General features: G+C 45.2%; 1 protein-coding gene and 1 pseudogene across 1 annotated transcript; one reads left to right on the top strand and one right to left on the bottom strand.

Moving 5' to 3' along the window:
* Nucleotides 1-380: 380 nt before the first annotated feature.
* Nucleotides 381-3,689, top strand: LOC123148616 (uncharacterized). Its single transcript, XM_044568080.1, has 11 exons — nt 381-614; nt 695-769; nt 1,414-1,509; nt 1,599-1,674; nt 1,764-1,850; nt 1,955-2,031; nt 2,151-2,243; nt 2,424-2,561; nt 2,774-2,879; nt 2,997-3,205; nt 3,292-3,689. The coding sequence occupies exons 1-11, from the start codon at nt 537-539 to the stop codon at nt 3,358-3,360; spliced, it is 1,104 nt and encodes a 367-aa protein (XP_044424015.1). The 5' UTR covers nt 381-536; the 3' UTR covers nt 3,361-3,689.
* A 325-nt stretch (nt 3,690-4,014) lies between these two features.
* On the bottom strand, nt 4,015-10,255 carry LOC123148615 (disease resistance protein RGA5-like; annotated as a pseudogene).
* Between the last annotated feature and the right edge of the window lie 1,927 nt (nt 10,256-12,182).

Genomic DNA, 12,182 nt, shown 5'->3' with positions numbered 1-12,182 from the left:
GTAGACCGACGACGGCGTGAAACCGGCGGAGGAACGGAAACGCTAGTCGCCAGGCTTACGCGGAAAAAGTGTCGTCCTACTGTGTCCTCCACCTCCAAATCGGCTGCTCTTCTTTAGGCCATGTTTGGTTGTAGGGGATACAATCCTCTCGTAAACAAATACATCCAGGGATTGGGTTAATCCCTCTACTTGACACCCATCACCTCAACTTTGGAGCAGGATTCGTTCCACTGCTCAGAGCGGATTCTTTTCTCCCCCATGGAACATCGCGGCATGGGGCGGGCCAGGCCGGGATTTTCCCCGTCCCGGCCTCAACCAAACACATACCCCATTCCAATCCGGGAATTATTCCCCATCGGAGTGTTCCACGTGGATTGAGCTGTGATCCCGGCCGGAATCACCCTAACCAAACAAGTCCTTGCGCAATTTGTTTCCTCAATCGGACAATCTATTTTCTAGAGGTAGTCAGAGGGGGGCAGCCAAGATCAAAATCTTCTGTAGCGACTCGATCGGATCTCCAGCCGACGCCGGCGACCATGGCTCGCCGTCACCACCTCGTCGTCCTCCTCCCTCTCCTCGCGCTTGCCGTCTCCTTCGTCGCCGCCGCCCCTGAGGTACCCAGCTCTCCCTCTCTCAGCAATCCCTTATCTCTGTCGCGCCCCCTTACGATGGCTCCATCCGTATGCGGCCACAGGGACATGGAGATGCCGCCGCCGCCTTCATCGACGGCGCGCCGCACCGCTACCTGCGGGATCAGCAGGACGACCAGGTTCGGCCACCGATTATCCCCTCTCCCTCTCTCTACGGACCAACCCGTTGCTGCTTCTTCCCCGCAAAAAAAAAAAAAACCCGTTGCTGCTTCTCACGCGCTCGAACGACTCTTCCAGCAAATCCATGCCGGATTCCGGTTTTTAGCTCGTAGGTTATGAACGAATACCAGACAAGGATTCAATTCAAAACACAAATACCATATGACAGCACCAAATACTCCTAGATCGTCAACTGGCCAGCCATATATGTTGTCATATACTCGTTCTCAAAAAGAAAGTTAAGCACCTATACTCTCCATGGGTACTTATTCAGATAGTTGTATTATCTTTTAGCTACAGGTAGTTACATGCATAGCAACGTGTTAATCAGAGGTACCTATAAATTAGCATCTTAGCCGACCTGCATGACAAGAAACAGTTCTTTTGTTTTGTTTGCTAAGCACCTCTTCAGGCACCTGCGTTTATACATGCCCGAATAGCACTTTGCCCTTGCCTTGACTAATTGCCTCCCCTTACTGCTTCAAGTGTGAAGATGATACTGGTTACCATGACAGATCAACCTTAGCTTTCGTTTTTATTTCATTCGTACCCCATGCATGGGCTAGTATGATCTCATGATATATGCCTTGTCATGCTACAACAGGCCACGTCGATGTCACTTGATGAAGTTTCTGCAGCTGTTTCCGTCTTGCTTGGTTTTGCACCACCTGCCATGCTTCCCGCGCCTTCTTCTGCAAAGGTTATTTAGCTTTCAGGATTCAGCTAGTCTTTGCACGCATCGTGCTACTCTATCTAAGCCATTCAACCTTTGTCTATCTTGATTTTCAGTTAAACAAGCTGCTACTCCCAAAGCCATTTGACAGGCCTCGTGCTGTTTTCTTGATGCAAATTGATGGATCCCATGGTATGTTAATTTGTTGGGGATGATTTTATCTGAATCATTCATGCATTTTGATGTAGCGACTAATGTTGTCTCTCTTGATCATATATCAGACTCTGTCGATAGCTTCGTATCTGATGCCGGTAGTATTTACAAAACCAAGATTGAGGGTGCACAAAATGCTGCTACAGGGCTTACAGGTCTGACTAATTACTGAGCATCTCCCTTTTTTTGGAACTTGGATGCCCCTACTTCTGTATCTGCCCTGTCAACACATAAGTATCATTGATCATGTACCTTGCAGATAAGGATGAATTGATTGTCATTCGTTCACATGAATCTTCTGGATCAGATGTTCTTGATAATGAACTCACCGACTTGGTAAGTATACTATTTTGGAGAAAACTAGTACTCCCTCCTAGTGAACTAAAACCACGACACTTATTTTGGATCTGAGGGGATACAAGTTAGAAACTATAAGTAGAATTTTGTGTGTGCAGGCAACCTGGTTGGAGGGATCCTACCAGAAGGCTGATGGCAAATTAAACATCCCCTTGAAGAGTGGAAACAGTCTTACTTTGCTCCTCAATAAGGTTAGCATCGCTTCGTCATCCATTTGCATACTAACCTGAACTTGGCTTCAAAAGAACATAACTCGTCTCTGAGGATTCATTGCTTTTTCTGTTAAAATTGGATGAGGTCACTTCCTACTTTGTACAAAATTGGCCACTAAATTGTAGAAATTATTTAACTTCATTTGCATGTCTACACAGGAAGTAGACGTTGAATTTGCATCCAGCTTGATCTCCCTTCTCAAAACCATCAAAAGGGGTATTCAGGTTCATGAAGATTTCTCAGGAGGCATCGTGAGCCCTGCAGAGTTATTAGTATGCCGCTTCACGGGCATTAAGGTAATTATAAACATAAATCTTCAGCTGTAATTTGAATATTCTTATAAATTGTGCACAGCAAAATATTCGCAAGACCCTGTAACTATTCATTCCCCAGACCACACAGCAACAGTATCTTTATGCAATTTGAATATTCTTATGAAGCACATGACCCCCCCTCCCCCACTATGTTAGTGTTATAAAGTTACTTATTTGATGGGTTTATTATTTAGGCTCTGGAAGATGAATATGGTTCTGCAGAAATTGTTAAGCAGGGAGCTGAAGTAGTTCAGACAGCTCTCACCAAAGCATTTGATCAATTGCAGGGAGCATATAACGGTAAGTTGATTATTGACTTGAAGCATAACCTTTTCAATCGGTAAACTTGTTATATTTGCAGAACACTACTGACAGTTTTTTTTTTTCTGTTTCGACATTTATCATATGTTAATATAGGGAAAATTGTTGGGCTGGTAATATCCACTAAGGAGGCTTCAACATCCTTGGCATCCATCATCGATGGACCATCTTCATTGCATATCTCAAGACGGCTTGCAGAAGCATCGAAAACTAATGCTACAGCTTCTATAGCTGCTATATATCTTGTTAGATTGAGTCTTGCATGGATTACAGGGATCATCCTCCTTGTCTCAACTCTCATTGGGGTGAGCATGCTTTCTCCTGGTCTTGTCTATTATTGATTAACTTCGTTGAAACGCATCTCTGACGACACTATGTGCTGATTGTGCAGATCTGCCTGCTCATGAACATGCCGCTTACCAGGGACACGCTCCTATATTCAAATGTCAAGATGGATTAGTTTTACATATGAATTTTCGCACGATGGCATGGAAGTTTTCAATAGTCATGCTTGGTTTTTTCCTTTGGACCTTGGGTTTACAGTAGGGACGCTGAGTGTGGGCTTGCTGTTCACCCACCACCCAGTGTAGCATAAAAATACTGTTGCTATGTGAACCGTTCATCTAGAATTGTACTGCCATTGCCTGCATGGGCTTCTCTCATTTTCCCGTAAATAAATAAAAAACAATCGAGAGGAGTGTATTTTGTTAATATCAGCGAAGATTGTACTCTATTGTTGTAAAAACCCAGTATCTGAATAAATTCGCCACTTGGATATTCATTGGGATAGCTGTTGTCTTCATATATCATGTTGGATGTTTGATTTGTTGAGTTGATTTTTCACATACATTTATTGATCATATGTGCTGCCAGAATAGGGAACATACTGCCATGCGTCGGCAAAAATCCAAAACATAATATTGCCATGATCGATGCGATACATGCAATATTTTGAATAGCGCGCTACAAAATATAGCGAGGCCCTTCTCTAAATGCTACACAAGTTATAACGCGCTAATAGCGTGCTATATTTCAAAATAGCGTTTGGAAAAAAAATCAAATATATCTAGAAATAAAGTATTTAAGCAACTAAATTTTTCATAGGAGCAAGAAATATATGCATAAGGGCCAAATCCAGTACATAAAAATAGTAAGTCTCAAACATCAACACTCAACAACCATAGTTTAAGAGTCTCTAACATGAACAACCACCAGGGCAGCAACAATACAACACAAAATAACATACGAGTTTTAAGATAGTCTACATCAATAGCCACCGAAGGGGACAACATTACAACATAGCACAATCAAATTATTCAGAATCACTCACTGGTAAATGCATTTCATCATCTTCCGGTTCAGAAGAAGACTCAGCTGATTGCAACTCATCATCACGATAAATAGGAAGCAACTTCTTCTTCTTCCTAGGACGAGATTGAGACATTATCTTTCTTTTTGATGGAGCAACTTCTCCTCCTGATGTTGATTGTGCAACTTGTACATCTTCAGGTTCAACTCCTGTTTGCACTCCTTCAACAGACACAACACCAGTAATCCACTCATTACCTTCATCTTCTACAACATCTACAAATGTGTGGTCCTCAATTGGGTCCCTGTTTTTCATCCCTCTCTTTTCCTTTAGTTTGGAGTTGAACTTGATGAACACAAGGTCTCTCATTTTGTCATGAAGTAGCCTGTTGCGTCTTTTTGTGTGAATCTGTAGGTGATGGGATTAGAGCATTGATTTCTTAGTATGAAAAAACAAGTAAACAAATGCAAGAAAAGTATGGCAAAGATACTGGGTTGTCCTTCTAATGTGACAATAAACAAGTTGACATATGGCATGCATCTTTCTGACCTGCTGAAAAACACTGAAATTCCTCTCACAAGCCGAGGAGCTGCATGTCAAACTCAAAATCCGCATCGCCAATACCCTGAGATTTGGTGCACTTGACCCATGATTGGACCACCAATCAGCTTCATTAAGAGTAAAAATCGGAGTTAAGAAACCATTGCAAGTTCTGATATGAGAATGGAGAAAAAGTTAAAATGTAAATATGCACCTGGATCAAAGTTTTTGTTTTTCCGCTGCCTTTTAGCAATGTCTCTTCCAAATGACCCCTCTTCGCCTTGATATGCCTTAAGTTCATCTGTGATTTTGTCTTGAAGGCGAACATCTTCCACCATTTTTCCCATGCAACTGACAACCCCATCTTTAAATGTTGGATCCAACAAAATTTGTAGCTTGTTTTCATAAAAGTAGTATGGATTTAAGAAGTATCCATCCCTATGTAGTGGCCTCTTCAATTTGTTGTCCCATCTTTTATCCACTATATCCAACACTTCTTGAAAACAAGATTCTTGTTGTTCATTTTCAAACTTGGCTGAGATCTCTTTCTTTGCATCCAAAAAGGCGCCGTATATGAATCCCATAGTAATGTATTTTACTGTATATGAATCCAAAAAGTAATGTATTTTACTGTATTTCCGATACATGCCATTGAACTAACAAAATTAGACCTGTTCTGCTAGTTCAAATCAGGCTATAGAGGAAGTTCACCCACTGCCTCCTTTGCCATTACCCTTGTCCATCGGACATTTTACTGGATATGAATCCAAAAAGTAATGTATTTTACTGTATTTCCGATACATGCCATTGAACTAACAAAATTAGACCTGTTCTGCTAGTTCAAATCAGGCTATAGAGGAAGTTCACCCACTGCCTCCTTTGCCATTACCCTTGTCCATCGGACTACTAAAATTAGGCATGTTCTATCAGGAGGGCACAGAGAAACTTCACCCACTGCCGCCAGGCATGGCGGCGAGGGCATAAACGCCCCATTTTTGCTCTGTAACTCGCCCTCTGCGACGCTTGGGTATCCTTTGGCTATATCCTCCTTAGCCCGGTTATCCCTCATTTGTCTGTGGCCACAGCTCAAATCCACACAATATCATGCAACATAGATCAAACGACGTACTTCATAGTTCATATAACACATAGCACATAGTTCATACATGACATAGCATATGGTACCTTATCATACATGCCATCGGACTGCTAGTTCAAGTCGGTGGATGGCATCGCGGAGAGCCTCCTCGTCCTCGCTGGCCGGGGGAGTGGCTCCAGAGCGAATCGGCTTCCCCGCAAAGAAGATGTTGATGTAACTACGTACTCCCTCCGTCCCAAAATAAGTGTCACTTATTTTAGATGGAGGGAGCACTTAAGAAAGTTTTACAATGTCACTTGCTCACTTTAACAAACAACGAAGGAACACAATGAAAATGATGACCATCAGCCATGAGGTACACCACGCTGATTGCCCATGTCTAGAAACATTTCAAGAAAACAGTTTTCTTGAAATAAACTTTTGGATAGGTAGAATACCACTAACTGATGTAACAAGAACTTCCGTCCGGTTATTGCTGTGCCCTTGGCTTTTCAGTGTCACCCTATTACCATGTTCACCCATCTTGTTGCTCATGCTAACTGTGAGCAGCTGCAGCTTCTACCAGCCTGCTTGAATTTTGCCCTGAAAGAGGTAGAAAAGTAACATATGGAAAGAGATATTGTGAGAAGGATAGATAGAAGAAAAAAATACAGTAAAATACATTACTTTTAAGTGGCAAATCTTTGGAAGAGGGAACCAGTGTCTTACAAATATTCATTTCATCCATATCAACATGGGACGGTTGGGATGGTCGTAGATGCATCTCTCCATGGCAGCCTCCAGCGTGGGACGAATGGATTCGTCGTAAGTAGAGCGGACCGTTGTGCTTGTGAGGCAGGAGAGATGCTTGATGCCAAAATCAAAACCACCATCAGTCACAGAACTAGTTTCCTCCACGTCGAACTCGAGCTCAAGATGTTGTAGCTTTGGCATGGAACCAGCTTCAAAAACCAACCCAAGCGCACACTCTTCTCCGCCGATCTGGAAATTGATCAATGAAGGGAACCCATGGCTTTGGGTGACCCTAAGCCGCCCTTCTTTTGACCCAGCTGCCAGTGCAGTGAGGCTAAGATGGCGCAGATCAGGTAGGCTTCCCAGGATCACCAGGTCCTCCTCCCCAACTTCCCACATAGGTACCACCAATTTCTGGAGGTTGACAAGTGAGCCAATCCATCTTGGAACACTTGAGACAATGCCCACCTCGACGACAAGTTCCCGGAGACTAAGTGGAGCAGGGCTCCATGACTCCTCGAAGATCTCATCTGCTCCCTCGTTGATAGTAATGTGTAGAACATGAAGGTTTGCTCCGCCTAGCCGACATATCGAATTGACCATCTCTTCCTGGTTCTCCTTCCAGTTATCACCAGCATAATAGTTGATAAAACTTATGCTTAGCTCCATCAGGTTTGATAGTAGACAGAGTTGCCGAACAAAGTTGGTGGACTGGGTGTTGACATTGATACCTCTCAACACTTGCAATGCTTTGAGGCCACCAATTTCATCCGGTAATACAGTTTCATCGTTAACAACTAGACATGCCAATTGTGTGAGTTGATTGATGGCTGATGGAATTTCGGTTGTCGCATTGCTTTCGCATACCTCAAGTGACTCCAAGTACTGTAACTCTGCTATTTGTTGGGGAAGCTTCCCAATTTTTGACTTGAGCCTCAGGTACTTAAGATGGACCAGACCACCTATTTCTGCAAGATGTTGATCTTCTACTTCCCCAGAACCTTCCATGTCGAAAATATGCAAGTGTCTGAACTTCGAGAGGGATGGCATTTTAACACAACCACCAAAAACAGAAAGTGACCGGGCATTACACAAAATAAGATATGCTGGAATTTCACTGTCACCCTGTAGGGACAATCGACGGGCTTTGTTTTGTGGCTCAGGATTTGCACCAGGTACACCAATGAAAGTAACAAAATTGTCTTGGTTTGCCATGGATACGAGGAAATCAAGAATTATGCCATGGACTCGACAGGTTTCCACCTCACCAAACTTAGTTATCTCCCCTGATTGGATCAGGTTCCAGCTGATGAGCTCGTTCAAACACCTCTCTCCTGACTCATATAGGGTGTGCCCATGCTCTTCAGGAATGAACCCCTCGGCAATCCATCTCAATACCAGACGTTCCTTCTTGATAGCATAACCTTCCGGGAATACACTGAGATAAAGCAGGCAAGATTTTAGGCAAGGGGTAAGATCAAAGTAGCCAAGCAACAAAATCCTCATGGTTCTTTCAACAGCAGGGTTGCTTCCGAGTCCATGCCTGATAGAGCTGTACACTTGCTCCCATTGATCTTCATGCGTGTTGGCAACCAGCAAGCCGGATATAGCAATAATTGCCAGGGGCAGACCACCACATTTCTGCAAGATTTTGTCAAAAACTCTTTTGAGGTGGGGCGGGCAGTGCTCACCGGAATTAAACACCATATTGAAAAACAACCTTTCCGAGTCCACGGTACTGAGAGGGCTTAACGTATAAACTCGACCACCACATGAAGCACTGCATGATTTGGCTACTTCATGTATACGCGTTGTCGTGATTATTCTGCTGCCAGAATTGCTGTTTGGAAAGGCACCCTTAATAATATCCCATGTTTGAACATCCCATACATCATCTACTATGATCAAGTACCTGGCACATGATTTTGCAATGTCAAGAGCAAGCTACAATCGTTGACAACAAAAATAAAGAAACACACTCCTAAGCACTATCATAAGTTCTACTATTATCTGAAAATGTAAGCAATAATATTAATTGTAGGCAAAATGTGATCATGCAGGTAAAATTCCCCAAAACAAGGGGAAAAATCTGGTAGTCTGTAGAACATTTCACGGATTCAGCAGCATAGGCCAATTTGTCTCCTTAATGCTAGCTTCAAAATTTATATCGTGTTCTCGAAAAGGAAGCAGTTTTTTTTACACAATACTTGCTGAAACAGGAGCCAATTTAATGTGCAGTTCAGTGAAAAGTGTGTCACAAAGTCATCAAAATTAACATTGGCATGAATGTGCACTATTCAAAAACATGGTAGTGCAGAATGAGTTACACTTGGATACAAACTGAAAGAACTTAGACTGGCCCACCTTTCTCCACCTATATCTCTAGCTAGTAAATGTATATTCTGTCACATGGATCTCGTGTCGCTGGAACATATATCACGAAGATAAAAATAGCCACATGCTATAGCTGATAAATATAAGAAATTCATGCCTAATGAGTAATGAACACACGGAAGGTGAAATGCTGTGGGGAAGAACACAACTTGTAAAAGTGTAAATTTCCTATTGTCTGAATTCTGAACTGAAGTACAGTACCTTTTATCCTTAAGGAAATTAGAGACGCTGTCGACGAGCGATTGCGCATCCCCAGTTAAGGTTTGATCATACTCACACCCCAGTTGGCTGAGAATATCCCTCAAAATTGCCACCACATGAGGTTTCCGGGAGACGGAGACGAAAGCCCGGCACTCAAACTGCTCACCCAGTGTGTCGTAGACACGACGAGCAAGAGTGGTCTTGCCCAGCCCGCCACACCCGACGATGGAAACCACCTCCAACTGCTTCCCTCCCCCGTCCACCATTCTGACGAGTTCAGCAGCGGGCCCGTCGAGGCCCACGGGCTCACGCATCTCCTTGTAGAGAGAGCAGTCCCGGGGATCCTCCGCCTCGACGCCGCCGGCCCTGGAGATGCTGTCGGTGATCTCTTGGCCTGTCCGACGGCGAGCCGCCGCCTCCCTCAACCAGGCGCCGATCTTTTCAGAGAAGCCGTCTGAGGTAGTATCACCAGTACCAGATCCGTCGCGGGGAGGGAGCATGAACTCGTCTAGGGCGTCCTCCACGTCGTACGAGAGCTCCCGCGCCTCCTTCATCCAGCGCCTGCCTCGCTCGCCGGGATCCTCCGCCCGGGATGTTGCCTTGAGGGAGGCGTGCACCCCCTGGAGCTCCGCCATGAGGGACTCGACGTCGTCGCCATTGGGAACCGCGTGGTCGCCGGCCAGCAGATCGCCCAGCTTCCTGAGGACGGAGCCCGTGGCCCCCGTGGCCGCGCTCACGGGCTCCGTCTCCATCTGCCGCCCGTAATGAGGTTCAGAAGCCGGGGCTTCGGTTAGCTGGACTGGAATGAATTTGCACGAGATTGGAGAGTACTCTTCGTGCTACCTTGATTCTTCCGATGAACCTGAAGAGGAGCAAGGATGATTCTGCAGATGAACAGCTCAAGGAGTGTAGGGATTTGGAGACGAGGAGCTCCGCCGTGTTCCCCCAAACGATTGCGCCAAGATTTCTTGGCTGCTGCTACGATGCTGGGGTAGGGATGGGGAGAGGAGGTCTGGTCCGGGCATTAATGTCTTGGTTTAGTTAGCTGGTGGGGGAACCAAGCAAACACGGCCACGAACAGCAAGGTGGCGGCATCTCTTCAAAAAATACGGATTTGCGCGGACACTTCACCCCGTGCTCACGGCCACGCGTCCGTTGCGCACTGATCGCCCAACACGGTAGGAGAGTTCCCGAAACGTCATGTTAGAAGGGAGAGAGGAATATTGGTGGACTTTTGTTGTATTGCTTGAGCCTCGTGGGTGTATATATATATATGTGTGTGTATTTCTGGGAGTATGTATTCTCGCTCCTCATATACCACATAGATAAATTTTTTATAATTTATTATTATTTTTAATATACTTCATTAATAATTACTAGATACCCTAAAATGGATTTCATGAAAAAAAATCATGTGTGCCTCATATTTTCAAAGGTTTACGTATATACTGATTTGTTTGTACGTGAAAAAGGTATACTGCAAAAAGTAGGTCGTAAATGATATTTTTTTCAACAAAACTTGTATTGGGGTATCTTAGAATATTTAATGAAGTATATTGAGAATGATAAGGGGTATAATCAATGCATATACGAGGTATATTGAAGATGGGAGTACATACTCCCAAGAGTACAGAAAATGAGTCCTATATATATGTATATATATATTGGTGTATATGATCTATCTAAAGTACAAGGCAAGTAAGAATATTGGTGTATATATATTGGTGTATATGATCTATCTGAAGTACAAGGCAAGCAAGAATATTCCTAGTCCAACCTATGTTTCCTAATACAATCATGTTACTCAACATCCCCCGCAGTCACAACGGTAACGACGCAGACGGTGAGACTGGAGAAGAATCCGAAGGCAAGCCGGCGGTCACCCGCCACAGTCGTAACGGTCGACGCACCGCGGAGTCGTGGCTAGAGTGGAAACCGACGAGGTTGCTCAAGCAAGGCGGTAGCCCTTTGTACTGTTTGTCGAGGTAGCCGAGAGCGTGGGTGGTGAAGTCGTGGTCGAGGTAGCCGTACGAAGAATGCCGTGGTCGATGTCGAGTCGGGGTAGCTATTGGGTAACGTAGCAATAATTCAAAATTTTCCTACGTGTCATCAAGATCAATCTAGGAGATGCTAGCAACGAGAGAGAGGGAGTGCATCTTCATACCCTTGAAGATCGCTAAGCGAAAGCGTTGCAAGAACGCGGTCGGTGGAGTCGTACACGCAGCGATCCAGATCACGGTCGACTTCCATCTAAGCGCCGAACAACGGCACTTCCGTGTTCAACACACGTACAGCCCGGGGACGTCTCCTCCTTCTTGATCCAACAAGGGGAGAGGAGAAGTTGAGGGAGAACTCCGACAGCACGACGGTGTGGTGGTGATGGAGCTGGTGGTTCTCCGGCAGGGTTTCGCTAAGCGCTACGGAGGAGGAGGAGGTGTTGGAGAAGGGGGATGTGCCAGGGGAAGGGTGTGGCAGCCCTCCCACCCCCCACTATTTATAGGGGAAGGGAAGAGGGGGTCGGCCCCCTCAGATCCCATCTACAAGGGGGCGGCGACCAAGGGGGGTAACTTGCCCCCAAGCATGTGGGAGGCGTCCCCACCCCTAGGGTTTCCAACCCTAGGCGCCTAGGGCCCCTGGGGGGGGGGGGGCGCACCAGCCCACCAGGGGCTGGTTCTCTTCCTTGTTTAGCCCACTAGGCCCACCGGGGCAGGTGGCCTCACCCGGTGGATCCCCGGACACCTTCCGATGGTCCCGGTATAATATCGATAACCCCAAAACCATTCTGGTGACTGAAACTGGACTTTTCATATATAAATCTTCACCTTTGGACCATTCCTGAACTCCTCGTGACGTCTGGGATCTCATCCGGGACTCCGAACAACCTTCGGTAACCACATACTATTTCCCATAACAACTCTAGCATCACCGAATCTTAAGTGTGTAGACCCTACGGGTTCGGGAACCATGCAGACATGACCGAGACATCTCTCCGGCCAATAACCAACAG

The sequence above is a fragment of the Triticum aestivum genome, chromosome 7A (genome assembly GCF_018294505.1).
Source record: "Triticum aestivum cultivar Chinese Spring chromosome 7A, IWGSC CS RefSeq v2.1, whole genome shotgun sequence".
Taxonomy (NCBI): Eukaryota; Viridiplantae; Streptophyta; class Magnoliopsida; order Poales; family Poaceae; genus Triticum; species Triticum aestivum.
Note: the sequence above shows the minus strand (reverse complement) of the source record. Positions and strands in the feature narration are given on the sequence as shown.